General features: G+C 37.5%; 1 protein-coding gene across 1 annotated transcript in view; it reads left to right on the top strand.

The window, feature by feature from the left end:
• The window catches only part of CFAP47 (cilia and flagella associated protein 47), a 487004-nt gene that overhangs the window by 294537 nt on the left and 174883 nt on the right, over nucleotides 1-17584 (top strand). The window contains 2 exon segments of the mRNA XM_059910362.1: nucleotides 16934-16990; nucleotides 16993-17129. Of these exon segments, the coding sequence (XP_059766345.1) occupies nucleotides 16934-16990; nucleotides 16993-17129 (194 nt within the window).

Genomic DNA, 17584 nt, shown 5'->3' on the forward strand with positions numbered 1-17584 from the left:
CCTTCCCTGCCTCCTATTGTATCCCCAGTAGTGGTTCATGAAGCAGATTCTCATAAGGCTGGGGTTCTGGTGAATACAGGTTTTAAGCCACTGATTTGCTCCAGCCTCCACATTTATAGATGAGGAAATTAAAACACAGAGAGGTTCAACAGTTTAACTAGGATCAAGTAGTTAGTGACAGAATTTGTTACCAAGTCCAAGCTCATGCTGCTCTCCCCTCAACAGGCCAATAAATCAAGAGACAAGTTGTTGGGGAAAGGAATAGCAACTTTATTCAGAAAGCCAGCACACTGAGAAGATGGTGGACTAGTGTTCCAAAGAACCATCTTGCCTGAGTTAGAATTCAGGCTTCTTTTATACTGAAAGAGGAGGGAGTAGCGTCAAACATTTCCTGGTTCTGGTCAGCCTAAGGAGGGGATGCGTTAATTTCTTCCTTCCTGCAGTTATTCACAGGTGGGCCTGGTCAGGATGTTTCCTGTGAGCCAAACAAAGGTATTTTAACTTAACACTCATTACGTGGGATACAGGGTTCCCAGAGATGGGCCATTATGTGTAATTTAAGCTTATAGGTAAAATCCCTTTAGTGATTAACTTGTAATAGAATGCCAAGTTTCTTCCCTATTACAAATTCACTCTTGAACATAAATCTTCACCTTCTTTGAACAAAGATGCTAAATGATGCGATACTTTATTCAACAAATATTTATTGAGAGCCTGCTGTGTGTAAGCAGTGTTCAGGCACCAGAGATATAGCAGTGAACACAATAGAGAGGGTCCCTGTCTTTTAGAAATTCGATACGAAAAGTTGTCCCTAGTGTTTGCCATTCTTGGGACATATGTTTTGAATGGCATTTTCAGTACTGGTTCCTGCTCTTCTGTGACTCATTCTTTCATTCCATCTTTTTGACTAAGGGTATTACATTTTTGGATAATTAGCTGGTTAGACATACTGAAAGTGGTTGTAGCATAGAGAAATATGACAAGCCATGTGAGAACTTAACCCAAATTTTTACTTCAGTAATATTGTTTTTTTTTTTTAACATCTTTATTGGAGTATAATTGCTTTACAATGGTAGTAATATTGTTTTAATAAAAAGGGTATTGCCTCTGGTTTTCAATTTTAAATGGTCTACCAATTATTAGTGGCTAGGTTGACCTATTACATGTGTATAATTGTCAGCTCTGTTCATAACTCTCAGCCATTTATATTTTAAATCAATTGTTTTTACCACATAATATCTGATTGAAAATAACTGCATGGTCTTCTTCCCCTATTTGATCAACTTTTCATGTAATGCTTGAAGGTTCTGGTGCAATAGTCACTCTTTATTTTTCAGAAAAACAAAATGAAGGTGCAATTTTTTATGAAGTCCATTTTATATTTTCATGCATGGTGATTCAAAAGGGATTTAATTAAGGTGTATTAAATTTCATGCACAAGACTTTAGTATAGTGACATTTAGCAATCAGGAAAGTAGTTAGGTAAGTTAACCGTATTAACATAGTTTGGAAAATCTTCTGATTTTGCTTGTCACTGCTATATCATTTTATTTTTTGGTGAACAGAGTATAAAACTTTTTTTCATTTTTGAAAAATAAAAGTCAGTAGACAAATAGTGGCTGAACCGGAATTTTGTTTTTAAGTTTGTGGGTGATTGTATGCTCATTTGAATGCACAGGATGCTAACTAGTGGCACATTCCACTGTAATATACACATGGGTGTCATAAAGCGTAAAGAAGGTATATGAAGTCAGATTCTTTTAAGCATTGTGTCTATGATTATTTACCATTCCTATGTTTAGTAAGTTTCTGGATTTTACCACTAAACATAGAACCTTAGAGACTCTTTATTTGTCTTTTATGCTTCAAACATTTTGATCTTTGTCTTTCGTGTTTTAATAAGTATCATGACAGATACTGTCATGATAGTTCTTGTGGAAGGAAATAATTATGCTGTCTTTCCTCAGAGAGGTGCCTCCTGACCACCTCTGGGATGTGAAGGGCTTCCCCAGGCACACCTAACCATTAGACTTCATGTTGAAGCGTATTTGGATCTAACATTAGGAAAAGGGGGGTCTGGTGATGCAGTAAAAGAGGGGGTGATGTTAGTTTCAGCAGTTGGTAAGTGAGTAGTTAAAAGGTAAAACCATGAGCACCTTATCTACACATTTCTAAGTCTGACCATTGATACTTATATTTTAGTGATTACTCTGCTTTCTATCATGCTTTTTATTCTAATCTGAGTCAATGACATGCATTACCTTTGGAGAATATGTTCAAGGGCAGTGACAATCCTCTGCTCCCATTCCCTAATCATACTTCAGGGTTCAGGGGTCAGTCCCATTGATCAAAGTGTTGTCCTCAATTCACAAGGGTGTCTAATGTCACTGCTCACCCATTCCTTGGCTGAGTCAGAAAATTGGTCATGTGCTTTTGTAATCTGGCCGCAATGGTGGGTAAATGATTGAGCTGCTGAGAATGATCACTCCCATCTCTTTCCATTTCAGGGTTACTCTTTTCCATTTCATTTCTTTGCCTCACCTGTGGGGACACTGAGTTTCTCCCTTCTGTATGAACTCCCTTTTACAAACATCATGTTGTTCTTTTCATTTTATTTCTAGCCATCAACCTCGGTGTTTCTCAGAAAAAATGATTTTAGACTTGCAGTTAATATTGTGATTTTTGAGATGAATGTTATACGATAATATATAAATCTTTACCAAAATATGTGAGCTGTAATTACGCGATTCCAACAAATCTTAAGATAACAGGAAAGAAAGAACTGGAAATGCTTACTGAAAAAGTTAGGAAGGAATTTCTGTGGAGGATTGATAGCGTGGATTGACTTGGCATACTACATGTTATCTCACTTATAAAAATAATTTAATCAATAATCCATACCTATATTCATATCTAAGCTGTGTTCTATTTCACTTAATTATTATTTGTCCTAAAAATTTATCGTTTAATTGTAGTATTTGTACCTCTTCCATTCTTCATGTTTCGTTACTTTAAAAAACTTATTTTTGTTAGAAATTTCATTATATTTTATTGAAATTAAAGAGTTTTGTTCATTCATTTGGATTTGTTTTCAAGGGATTCAAATGATGAAGAAATCTAAGTTCTTATCCTCAGGAAGCTTATAGACTAGTGTAAGTGACAGCAGTGGGCACATAATAACCATAATATACAATTCAAACTGATAAATGCTTCTCTGTTACCCAAAAACTGGGTTCACCTCTTGGTGGGTGTTGAATCTAAAGACACAGCCAAGGCAAAGATCGGGAGAAGGAAGGATTTATTACTTGCAGCAAGTAAGGAAAACACCAAGGATCTTTCCCAAAGAAGTTTCTCCCTGAACATCAAAATTGGGGACGTTTTAAGCTAAGGGTACATGCATATTCATGAAGGGACTTGGGTGGTGTATGCATATTCATGAAGGGTCTTGAGCAGAGGAGAATTCAGCATAAAATCTGGGCAAAGGTTGACAAAGTCCAAGCTTTAGTTGACTGAAGTCAGAAAAGGTCAACGTCTGTCTTAAAGGACACTAGTCCACGCTTCGCCAGCCAGAGGGGCCAGCTGGACTCCCGGGCTGTTGCAGTGATCTCCATGCGCCCATAGAGGGGACCAACCTGGCAGGCTTCAGTGATGCTGGCAATAAACACTCCTTTGGCAGCCCACCCACGCCAAAGAGAAATGCCTTTTCAACAGTTTTTATTCTTATTCAATTAAGCTATTTCTGACTTGAAAAATCCCTCTTCTGCCAATGAAGTGTCCTCTTCCTTCCCACATGGTGTGGTCACTTGCTGTGAAAACTGGTCACGTCAGAAAAGGTAAAGCTGGCTGTCCACAGACCCCTGCTTCCTCCCTTGGGGAGACAACCATGGTGATTTCAGTGTGTTTTGTTTTTAATTTTCACAAAGCTTTTATCTGTGATTCTTTCCTTTCAAGTACAGTGTTGTTATCGTTTTGAAAAAAAAAAGGAAAGGTCAACATCATCATTCCATCCTCTACCTGGGAACTCAAAGATATGTATCATATTGTTATGTATATCCCTTGAGGAGGAACTAGAACTCTGATCACTGAACTATCGTTTCTTGACTGCTTTTCCTTTGTTCCTGCATTCCCTCACTTCCCTTAAGAAAATGAATTACGGAGACCTGTTCAAGGGTAAGCACTGTGGCCAGGCTTACATCACAAAATGGCCTAGGCCAAAAATGGCTTCTCTTACGTCAAGAAAGCCATGCCTGCTTCTTTTTCTCTGGAGACCCTCTACCTCATCTGCTTACATCTCTTCTTAGCTTTCTGGTCCCTGGAGTGTTTATTCACCTGGTTACAGAAATGGTTTCAGGGCTTGAGTTGACCACAGTTGATTCAGGGAGAGGCAAACTTGGGACTTTTGCTGGAATTTTGGGAAAGGGATGGCTTTTTTTTTTGCCAGTTTTTGGTAGGATAAGTTGGGAGCGTCTACAAGAATGAGGTCAGCACAGAGGAAAGCAAAATCAAAAGGCTGAGAAAGAAAGATGATATCTCATGATCTCAGGTGTGTCCCTGGATGCTCTCATTGTTAAAGTGGCCATTCCGTCTGTACATGCCAGTTACTGAGTCAGTAAATTACCTCTGTGGCTCCTGCTAGTTTGGGATGGGTTTCTGATGCTTATAAATGAAAGTGATTTGAGAAACGCAGAATCCAAAGCCTGTGCTCTTTCCACATTGCCAGTAGTTGCCAACCCTGGTTGTACATCAGTGGCTCCTGGGTATCTTTTAAAAAATACAGATTTCAGGCCCAAATCTAGACCTACTGAATCATTCCTAGGTTGGAAAAGGTATAGGAATTTGTATTTTAAAAGTTTCCCTCCAGATCACTGTCATTGTTAACCCGCATGTTAGAATTGGGAAACCACTGCTCCACAGCATAATGCTACCACTTTACAAGTGGAGAAAGTCAGACTCAAAAAGTTTAAGTCCCTTCAGGAGGCCATGTAAGCTGGTTGCATCAGGTCTCCTGAGTAAGCACTTAAGTCTACTAAGTCTTTGTCTGTTGCTGTTTCCATTGTGCTATGCTATATAAAATAGTCACACTGCTCTTTCTTCTTAGGTTAGTAATTGTCTCAGTTTGAGTCCCCTAGAAAATGAAGTCTGAGGCAAGAATTAGATACTGATGCTTTACTTGTATGGTGCTGTCTGGGAGGAAGAAATTTTCTTTTACTCTTCTAGGTTCTTCTGGCTGGTCTAAGAATTAAATTAACATGAGACAGATTAACAGGAGAAAATCAAAGTTTGATAACATGTAGACATGGGAGAAACCCAGGAAAACCGAGTAACCCACCAAAATGGCCGAAGCCCTCCTCTTAAATACCATCCTCAGCTAAAGACAAAAGAGGGTGTTGAGGGTGGGGAGAGTCAGTTGTGTGAGGTGACCTGGAAAAACACAGTAAACAAGGGTGATTGTGATGCAGACTTAAGTCATTGCCTTTTCCATTGATAAAAGAGTTTCTAGAGATTTGGTCATCCTCCTCTTCCAGGTACAGAGAGGGAGACACCCTTTCAAATGGAGATTTCCCTTACAATGTAAATGTTTCTTACAAAAGGGCAATTCCTACTTGGTTTTCAGAGCCCTTAGCAGGTCTGCTGTGTCTCAGAAAATAGCCAACTTAAAACAATTAATATGCTAAAGAGACATATTTTAAGGTGGCAAAATTCTGCTCCCCTACTGTGCAGACTCAGGGTAGTGAGTGTGAGAAAAAAGAGAAACAAGGAAGGGAAGAATGGGAAGCAAAGCAATGAATGCCACATGGGCTAATACCTTAGTGTCCACTACTTACCTCTAGGATGAGATGCAACAGGTCACTCAGCAGGTGTCACTTTTGAAAAGCTACGTGAAAAGAAAGTGCCCCTGAGCAGTCAGTGTGAGAGAGGAAGGAAAGGAATATCTCCTGTCTCCTGCTCCTGTTTGCCAGATTTTACTCCATGGGTGTTAAGGGTCCTAGGCTTCAAGGTGGCATTCCCTGGCCCCATGGAATGCCAGGTTCTATGCCCTATCATGACAAGAGAAGCCCAAAATTCTGAGATTGGGACTGATCTACCTGTGTGTAGAGCAGCAGCCAAGGGGTTGACTTCATTAGTTCTAGAGGAAGTTACAGGTCATCCTCAGGCAGAGGAACACGGAGGTGGGACAAGTGGTTGAAGTTGCTGGAGGTTGTGGAACCAAGGGAATCTCAGGAAGCACATAAAATTGTACCCCTTATAGCAATGTTATCTTACTGTTAATATTTTAGAGAATTCTACTAGATAAACTGTCTGCAGCTTTCAAGAAAGACACTGTCCAGTTTCCTTCCCTTTCCCCTACCATCTCTGCGGACATGCTTCAATCACAGGCCCTGAGCCAAATCTCATCTCAGACCCAGCACCTAGGGGCCCATCTATGCTGACCCCCCCACCCCCACCCCAGTCTCCAGTGTCATCCATGTTGTCTCATGAGTACTATTCCTGTTACTGAGCTGAACTTGAGTCCGCTCGCCTGCACAGTAAAGCCAATCTACAGACACCAGGTTGTGGTGAAGGAAATGCAGCATTTATTGCAGGTGCCAAGCGAGCAGTCCAGGCAGCTCATGCTCAAAAGACCCAAACTCCCTGATGGGTTTCAGGGAAGGGGTCTTAAAGGCCAGGTGAGGGAGAGAGTCACATGGTGCATGATCAGCTTGTGCACAGTTCTCTGATTGGTTGATGGTGAGGTAACAGGGCAGTGTCACAGGGATTAACATCATCAGTCCTCAGGCTCCAGCTGGTCTGGGGACTATGTGCTCATAGTCATCATGCAGTTAACTCCTTCCATCTGGTGGAGGTTTTAGTATCTGCCAAACAACTCAGGAATGTGCATCAGACTGTTATCTTTGTCCTTTAGGGAGGAACTAAAGATTTTGTGACCATTATATGACCGATTTATCATTTAAATTGTTACCAGTTCTCCTGGCCTAACTGCTGGTTTTTTTTGTTGTTACTATATGTTTACATACTTTCAGTCATTAATTCTTGAGCCAGCCTTTTGAGACTCAGGGCAGGCCTGGGAAACTAAAGCTTTTCTACAAATAAGAGGCAGGTGGAGGACATGGTGGGGGGGGGGGTGTCTGTCCTGGGAAGTCCCCATAGGGTCCCTCTCGGTTCCATTCTGACATTAAATCTGGCAGCCCTGGCTCCTCATTCATATGCTGTCATCCTTGTGATGCATCTCCCTCTTTCTGGTGTGTTCCATTACCCAGGCATAGGTTTCTACTTTATTTCTTAAAATCCAGGTGTGTTGTTTCCAGACTCCTTCCCTGGGTACTGGTACACTTTTCCTGCCATCCACGCTTGTTCTGACAGCCCAAAGCCCCTCAAACAAGAATCTTGCCCCTGAACTTGGGATCCTGGGTCTTTCTTGACTGCAGACTGGCCTCTGACATCAGCCTGACCTAGTTCCTTTTTTCTCTGGACCACTTACGTGATTATAATTTCACTTCCTACTTTTGAAAATCCCAGTCATAACTATTGTTTGACTAAAATGACTTTCTTATCTGGCTACCTTCCTATACCTGTCCTCCCATAGTCAGAGTTTACAGCTTGTTGAGTTGCCTATACGTGTCCTGTCCTAACGCTTGGGTTTTTGCCAGCTCCAGCTTCTTTCTTTTTACTCTGCACCATGCAGTAATGAGATGTGATTGTGTCCTATGTTATCAATGAAAATATACTTTAAGTCAAATAATTTGCATAACCAAGTCAAAATAATTGTAATATCCATGACTGTGTATATTCTTTATCCTTATAGTTTTAATATAAGGTATTTTCAGTTTGATAAATGTCTTACTTTGCCTTTTATTGTTTTATAGCTGTGGACATAAAGCCTGCAAGTAAAAAAAATGTGAATTTTAAGCAGTGTCTTATTCTTCCTATTAGGTGTTCAATAGTGAATATATGCTGTGCAATAGTACGTTTAGGGAGTCATTTAATCAAAAATTGTATAACCTTTTCCCCTGGTCTAAGTCCTAGAGAATGTGCTTTTTATTGGCTTCCTAACAATTCATTCAGACTAATTTACACACTTAGTAAATCAATCTATGAGAATTTAAAACTCAACTCTGTTCAAAACATTTTATATTTAATACAAGACAATTAGAGAAAGTTTATGGTATTCAGAATTAAAAATGCAAAACACAAAGTTAATTTGCTGTCTGCAATCTCTTGCTTCCATCCCCATGGAGGGGTTAATTAGAAAGTGAAATCTTATTTTAGTTCTTTTCTTTTGGAAATTTTGTCTTCTGAGAAAAGTTATATGAAAAAGACAACTTCCTAGTTTAAATACCGGCAAGCTACAATTCCATGATAGGCTGTCTCCTAATTTTCCATTAAATGATCCATGAAGACATACAGAAATTCAGAAATTCAATATCAATGTAAAGTAAAGATAACAGCCACTCATTTGCATAAATCCTATGAGGAATTCCCAGTAGTGACTGAAAGGATGTGGCCTGACTGAAAAACATATTTAATAACCTCCATAGGCTCATGCTCAATTAAAACATAATTTAGGTATAAAAAGAAAACAGTCTAGTCCCATGATCTGCCTTTTCCTCAGAAATTTATTTTCTGCAACATACCAGAAAACTAGGAAGCTGCCTCCTAATTGCATACCTCCTGGTACATAGTAGGTGTTTTAAAATATTTTTCTAATGAATGAATATAGGTGAAATACTCTCCAAGGTGATCCTCTATTAACACTTCTTTGTTTGCACCTCTCTTAAGAAAACAAACCCCCTGAACTTAAAATGACTGTAACTGTAAGAGGAAAATGTGGAAGAACATCATTCTATCATAGGGATGTATAGAATCTAGCATGTAGATCTGGTGGTGGTGACAGAGATTGGAAGAGTCCAAGTGATTTTTGGTACATGTTGTTGGTGGGATTAGAGTTTATCCAGTAACAGGAAGTTCATGAAATTTTCTAAGATGTAAATTTTCCCTTAGGTGATTTGAAACCTGCCAGTGGATATAAAAAATATCCCCCCTACATCTAATAGACATATGCTTGTTTGATACAGGAAATTGACCCAGGGTATGCATTGAGCTACCTCCACATTTAGATCTAAGAGATCGCTGCTGAATGAAAGGCGAGTGAGACCCTGTACAAGTGACCACTTAGGAAAGATAACCCTCTCCTATTTATAGAAGCAAATGAAAAAGGAAAAGACAGAATGGTTTTTTAAATGCTAGAAGTTAAAAGAGTGACACCTAAATTCACACTTAAATAGTTTATCGTGAAACAGTTGAATGGCAAGGACAAGAGAAATTCTGAAAAGCAACAAGAGAAAAAGACATATTAGTTTCAAAGGAACAAAAATTATACTGAAGGCAGAATTACCAACAGGAACAATAGAAGCCAGAAGACAATGGTATTGTAGTACTGAAGCAAATTAACTGTCAGCCTAGAATTTTAAATGCCAGTAAACTATCACTCAAGAGTAAGATTGAAATAAAATTATTTTCAATTCAACAGTGAAATTGGGACAATTTAAAACTCACAGATAGTTGCTAAAAGAACAAAGGAGGATTTACTTATGGATGAAGGAAATTGAATTCACAAGAAAAACTTGGAATCAAAGAGCTGTGATTAATAAAATAATCACAAAATGAGATATTAAACATATCATTAATCATGATAAATATAAAATTTGATATTTTCACAATGGAAAGTGAAATACAGCTTTATGCTGTTTACAAAATTACCTGGTAAAATATCCAAAAACTTATGCCAGGTATTAGCTAATCAAAAAATAGCTGGCATAAATATAGAATAAGTAGACTTTAGGGAATCCCCTGGTGGTCCAGTGGTTAGGACTCAGCACTTTCGCTGCCGGGCCCGGGTTCGATCCCTGGTCAGGGAACTAAGACCCCACAAGCCGTTCAGTGCTGCCAAAAAAAAAAAAAAAAGAATAAGTAGACTTTAAGGCAAATAAATGTGTTAATTTAAAAAGGAATACTCCAATGTAGAGAGAAATTTTGAACTTATTTCCTCCTAATCACATAATCTCAAAATGTACAAAGCAAAAATTGGCAAATATGGAAGAAAAATGAACAAATCCACAGAGCAGGAGTTTTATTACACATCTCTCAATAATTGATACATCAAGCCAACAGAACATTAGTAAGGCCCTACTAGTCTTGACCAATGCAATTAATAAGATTAGGTATTCCTGTACCTATTAAACCTAGCTTGACTGTGCTGGAAATAATTGGCAGTTCTTGCCATTTACTTATTATAGTACTTTGATATCCCTCTCTGGTCTTTTTCCTGTGCTTTAGGGCACCTGGGGGGATGTATAGGTATTGCCTTTCAGCAAAATCTGACAGGGAGCTGCATACCAGGCTTTTCTGCTTGCAGATACTTAGAAACTTCATGGGGCAACAAGTCTGAGGCTCTCAACCATTTGGAGTTGGTTAGGAAAGGTCACATGCCATTCTCCTAGCATCCCCCAAACATTCTTTTTCCTTCCTCAATTCCAACTTCCCTTTCTCCTTTATTTTTGTCCTCCTTCCATCTTCCTTTCTTCTTTTTTTTCCTTTTCCCCTTTCCCTCTCTCTTCCTATCTCTCTCTTTCCTTTCACCCTTAAATATTGTTTTAGATCTTCCTGGTGATAGAAAAGCAAAAGTAATTCAGCCAGCCTCTTTTGAAGTGATAAGACCCATTTTAACCAATATTTCAAAAATTGAATTTGTCAGTAATTAGTATGGGTTTCTATCATTTTAAATTATTGTTATTTTATTGAATAGTATACTAAATTTGACAGTTTAAGCAGTGAACCATTTCAGAAAATAGTTTTACCTGAGTGGATGATGCTAATGAAAACATTTTAGAAAATAAATCAAGCACACTCTTAAATTGCAATTGCTGAACTTTTTTCTTTTTTATATGAAGTCTTTTGGCACACTTCATGATTTTGATATTAAATGAGTAAACTCAATAATGAGAAATCATTAGCACACAATGAATCTATCACTTACTTTGCCAGAGTATTCATGAGGTAGATGCTCATGTGCCGAAAAGAACATAATAAAGTAACTAAAATGGGTAAAATTCCAACTAGCAAGTGATTTGGTCCTTTACTTGTGTAATAGGAAAAAAATCTAGACTAAATCTTTCCAGTAGTAGATGGAAGTGGGATTAGCAAATAGGCCAAAACATTATTTGAAAATATAATTACTCATACATTAATTTATAACAAATAAATATCTGTTTATTATAAGTTCATTTTATAAATGAATTCATATCATAAATTTATTCATTCTCTCAATACCTCATTTTCTGAATTAAGGATTTCTGACTATTGTTTGCTAGTAATATCCTTATATAATTAACTATAGAAGATAATGACCAATTTACTGTATTACTTAGTCTCTTCCACTTTTCTGATGTACTTTCATATAATCATGGAATGTTAAAGCAGAAAGAAACCTAAGAGATCAGTTAATCAAATTATATTCTTTAGAGCTGTAACATTCTTCTGAAGTGCTTTGGTTTGTCTGTAGGGAGGCTGTGGAAGTGAATAGGAGCTTCTAGTGTCTTACTTCAACCAGATTGACTCTAGGTTAATTTGTTTTATATACTGAGATTCTGTCTTAGGTATTGTTCGGATACATTCCCCACCCTGCCCTGCCCCACCAAGCCAAAAAATAAAATGTTTGAAAGCTACTGACCAAATCTCACTCCTTAATTTAAACAGATTAAGAACTTGAATTCTGAAAAAGACCTCTAAGTTGTTTGCCCAAGATCACACAATGTAGAAGAGGAACTAAAACTAGAAAACAGAACTTTTAACTATTAGTGGATTGCATCTTTCACCTCACCAGTTTAATGCATGTATCTTGCTTTGGAGTTAAGACATGGTAGATTGTTTCAGTAAAAGCCCAGGTGGATCCTATCTGCCTGTACACATTGTTATATGTGGTCTCAGCTCCCTGGTCTTGGCCATGTGACTTGCTTTGGCCAATGGATTGTTAAGGAATTCGAAAGAAGCAGATATATGATAACCATTTGTGCCAGGGCTCTCATTCTTTTGGTACTGGTAATTCTTCTGTACTGTATGAAAAATATTGGGCTCATCTCATAGAAGATTAGAGAGCTCATGGACAGAATTCCCAGTTGAGGTCCTAATGCATGAGTGAGCCCAGCCAATACCACATGAAGCAGGTAAACTTTCCCAAATGAGGTTAGGCCACAGAATCATGAACAAATAAACGGTGGGTTTTCTTTTTAAAACCACTAAGTTTTGGAGAGTTTGTTATGCTGTTTTAGCTGACCAAAACAGTGGTATTGATTTATTGTCCCAACCATGACCTATTCTAGGATCTGAAATTGCACATTTTTTTTAACAGCAAAATTTTGCAATTTGTTGGAAAAGACTGAATATAGGACATTTAGGGCATCCTGACAAAGTCAACACATGCTTCAGGAAAAAATCATGAAATATAAGGGCATGTTCTGTATAGAGAGAACGCCTGGAAACCCTGTGACCCATGGACACCCCTCAATACAAGCTTTTTCTGTCACTGATTTTTTTTTTTATATTGAAGTATAGTTGATTTACAATGTTGTGTTAGTTTCAGGTGTACAGCAAAGTGATTAGTTATATATATATATTTTTATATATATTCGTTTTCATATTCTTTTCCATTGTAGTTTATTCCAAGATACTGAATATAATTCCCTGTGCTATACAGTAGGACCTTGTTGCTTATCTATTTTATGTATGGTAGTTGGTATCTGCTAATCCCAAACTCCTAATTTATCCCTCCCCCACATTTCCCTTTTGGTAACCAGAAGTTTGTTTTCTATGTCTGTGAGTCTGTTTATGTTTTGTAAATAAGTTCACTTGTATCATTTTTTTTAGATTCCACATATAAGTCATATCGTGTGATATTTGTCTTTCTCTGACTTACTTCACTAAGTATGATCATCTCTAGGTCCATCCATGTTGCTGCAAATGGCATTATTTCATTCTTTTTTATGGCTGAGTAGTATTCCGTTGTGTACATATACTACATCTTCTTTATCCATTCATCTGTCGATAGACAGTTAGGTTGCTTCCATGTCTTGGCTATTGTAAGTAGTGCTGCTATGAACATTGGGGTGCATGTATCGAATTAGAGTTTTCTCCAGATATATACCCAGGAGTGGGATTGTTAGATCGTATGTACTGGCTGCCCATTTTTATGGGTTATTTTAAAAACGGTAGATCACACTGACTTCTTCCAGTAGCTAAAGTTACATAAAAATAAGTATTTTTCATTAGAGAGATTCTCTGTTTATGTTCCTTTATTTTCTTTAGTAACTATAATCTGGTAAATTTACGTACCTTTGGTTATCTTTCATTACAGAACCCTAGCAACTCCCATAGTTACTAGGATCACCTGTAAAGAAAAGGCCCCAGGTGAGCTACATCTAGTAGAGTAAGGATGGAAGGGACAGGTCCAGATTGTCCCTGACATTTGTAATGCCCAGGTCAAAAGTACAAAGGGAAGCCCATATACCATATATCTAAATTTTAAAAGTGGTAAATCAAACTAACAAAGTTTTAAATAGAATATAGTCTATTATTCCACCTTGAGAAATAAAGCTTTATACCAACCTAGAAGACCAAATTTGAATTTAGAATTCTTGGCCTCCTCAGAGTTTTGCACTAGAACATGAAAACACAGGATAGCTGGGCCCTGGGCATGTGCCCACCCCATTCTCTTCTTTCCTTCACATCTAACATGTATTGTAAGAGGGCTTGTGTACAAATTTGTAGGTACCTCAGCCCACATAATTAATCTTGCTTGACATCTTCCCCTTAATAGCCACCTCTTAGTTAGAGGTGGCTATTCTAACTTAGAATTCTTCAATTCTAAGAGTCTTCCAACAGGAGGACTGACATAGGGAAGAGTTCTGTGCAGGCACTGGAAATGGGATCAAAGCACTTTGGATTGTGAATTGTGACTTTCCATGAACTTGGAGCAAGGATGGGGCTGGGCTCAACATAGGCCTGTCCCAGTGGGCCCATGTCCTCCTTGCATATGCAGAGAGACAATGACAGGAGATTCAGAGTAAGGCTCTAGAAAGCATGAGGCCCAGGACAGCAAGCTCTCTTTCCTTGGTCTAAGGGTATGCGTTAGGTTGGGGATCCCCAACAGCAGACCCTGAGACCAGGTCTTGAGAGCAAGTAGTTTGAGAAGTGATCTCAGGAACCGTAGGTAGAAGTGTGAGAGCGTGAGAGACAGCAAAGAGAGGAAGCCAGTTCAGGGAGTGTTCATGAGCAGTTGTCACTGTGAGCAATTTGGGCTCAGTTGCACTGGGGAATCTCTGTGAGTTGGTGTAGAATTCACCTCAGAGTTATTCCAACCCAAGGATAAAGAAGCTAGGTTATTTCTCTACCAGTTTGATACATTATTTGTTGAGAACTGCAACTGCAGGCATCAACTGTCACTTCTGGCCTGATCCATGTGAGGATTAAGCACCTTCCTATGACTAGAGGAAGCCCTCAAGGAGAAAGGAGCTGTTTTCCATAAAGCCACTGGCCTGCAGGGAGGATTAAATGCCAAGGGGACATGGCAGGGCATGGATGACATCTGCTACAGAGCAGAATTGGAAAAGACTTTGAGAAAACATGTCCTTAAAGGAGAATGATGTTAAGGTGGCACAGTGTGGCCAGGAAAATTTCCAAGTTTCTAAATATGAAAAGTCTCTACCTCTGCTATTTTACATCTAAGGTGATGCGGATACTGTGTGATGAATACCTTAATCCACAAGTAGCTTCATGTTGGTAATATATGATAATATTCCTACTCTTTTTTTCTAGCATGAATTAATTAAATTATTTCAGATATTTAAGAAAAAGAAATATTGTTTTATCAATATATCTTCAACAAAACCATCATTTCCATGAATTCCACTATTATGATGAATTTCTTTTTGGACTTGTAAGGGAGAGGGGCTTGCATGGCTTATTTCTTAGGGTCTTTGCTCATGAACATTTCATGAGTTGGAAAATGTACACTGAAGAATGTCCTTGGCTTTCACTTTCAGACTCAGTATCAGTAGGAAGTGCATATTTTTAGGGAAAAGGAAATAGTGTATAACATAAAGCTTTTGATAGAAGCTTTATACTTGAGCTTGTACATTTCAATTATTGTTTACCATGAAATGGCTAGTTATTCTTTATCGATGATGAAAATAATAATTACTGTTGTAAAGCAATTATACTCCAATAAAGATGTTTAAAAAAATTACTGTTAAGTTGATTAAATTTCGTATTCTAAGCACTTTAATTTTATTTAAATTACCTAATCTAAGTATTTTAATTTCAATCTATTCATGAAAGAGAGAAATGTGGTTTCTTCCTTTCTGATAATAAAGCAACAAATTTTAATCAAATAATTATCTCACCTGTTTTGTTCTAATGATGTTGCCACAATTCAAATACTTTTCTCAGAATGAAGGTAATCAGTGAACAACAGATGATAAAATGTGCCTGGAGTCCTTTTTGACAAGAAAAAAATTGTATTCTAAAATTAGATTTGTACTTGAATAGGACGGAATAAAAATTACAACATTCTGACAGCCTTTGTGTCCTCCTTAGACCAGCTGAGAATCTTGGACTTTGGTTAGATGTAATATAGATTTCAAGTGTGATCCACTGTCAGTGTTTTTTAACATATAACTATGGCATTATACATAATATATGACATATACAACACATAATATATTCTATATAATATATGATGAATATATTTTTAAAATATGTAACACAGAACATAAAACACATACATACACATCTTCAATATGTTTTAAAAATGATTTAAAACAGTTAATGTTCTTGCAAGAATGACTGGTCTTCTTGGCATATAGACTCCAGTGTATTTGAAAACAAGTTTGTCATTTTTAACATTTGAGGTGTTAAATGTGAGTGAATTAAAATTATAGCCAATTAATATCATAATACTTGTCTGTTGGTTGATAAGCTTGATTTGTCTTCTTGGTTTCGGAGAATTTCCTTGCACAGAGTTAGGCTTCTAAACATTTTTTTAGCACTTGTTTCTCATCTATAACTTAAATACTTTGGCTTTAGCAGTGAAATTTGTATTATAGTATTATACTGCATCCTACTTTAGGGTTGAGAGATTTTTATAACTATTTTCTCATTTCCTGGAGAATAAGAAAATTGTGACCTTCAGAGAAAAAGTAGTATTGCTTGGAAGGAAAGGACCAGCATAGACAGCCTGCCCCCATAAGAAATGATATTAGCTATTAACTTAAGGTATATGGTATAACAAGGTGATATGAGAAGTATTCATTGGACATGCCTCTTTTGGCTTCCCTTGGTTATTAACTATGAAAAATTATTTCTATCTGCTGGTCAAGTTGCAACTTATTTTGATTGCTATGGGACAGAACATTTCTATGTCATAGAAATGTGGCAGATAATAATGCTTGCCAAATATTCCATATATCTCTCAGTTCTCAGCCCCTGTCAGCTGAGATAGAACCGTGTGGTTGGGTCTGACCAGTTAACTGTGATGTGTGTTAACTTTGGGCTGAGCACTAAAAAGCCCTTGAGCAAACTTTCAGTTACTCTTCCCTGACCTGTAAACAAAGGAGGAGTGGTGTGCCTGGGTCCCTCAGTGGCTTTATGGAGCAGACCTTCCTCTGTCCTATGCAGGATATATTCTGTCATTAATAAAAAATAAACTTGCTTGTAATGCCCAGGAGATTGAGGGATAATGTGTTACCTTGCTATAATCTAGTCTCTTCTGGATTATATAATACAATTAAATACAAAAAAATAAAATATTGCTTTACCTGAAAATGAATCTTAGGATTTACACCATCAAAAATGATTAACCATTTTTTAATTGTTTTGATAGTTACAGATGGATCTGTTCCAGTTCCTTTACGATTTGTTCCTCTCAGTCCTGGACGCTACTTTGTAAAATCTTGTTGACATCAAGGTATGATGTGCGTGTCTATTGCATTGAAGGTGTGGTAAATGAAGAACGTCCAGAGGCCAGATTTGATTTTGAAACACCAGCATTTGAAGCCCTTACCCAGAATATTCCAATAGTCAGCACAAACTTTTTTTTTTTTTTTCGTACTTTTCATTCTCACTGCCACTGTCTCAATTAAAGTCCTTCAAACCTTTCATCTGAACTCTTACCGATTCCTAATTGCACTATGTGTGGCCATTTGTTTCTCCATATTGATGTCACAGTTTTATTCCCAAATATAAATGTTATCATATTACTTACCTGATTAATCACTTCTGCTGGATCTCTTTGCTTAAAAAATTAATTCTAACTTCCTTAACCTATCATCAAACCAAGCAGAGTCATGGTCTCTCAGATCACTGCTCCAGATTCAGTTGTGATCTTAACACTTGATTAAGATGGGCTCATAGGCACTAAGAACAGTGAATGGCTGTAGCTTGGCTATTAGTGGGTGATAATAGCATCAAGGAAGGTAATATAATTGTAAGGAATTTTGAATTTTTTACACTGATATTTTTCTGTCTCTGATAT

This window comes from Balaenoptera ricei, chromosome X, assembly GCF_028023285.1.
Source record: "Balaenoptera ricei isolate mBalRic1 chromosome X, mBalRic1.hap2, whole genome shotgun sequence".
Classification (NCBI taxonomy): Eukaryota; Metazoa; Chordata; class Mammalia; order Artiodactyla; family Balaenopteridae; genus Balaenoptera; species Balaenoptera ricei.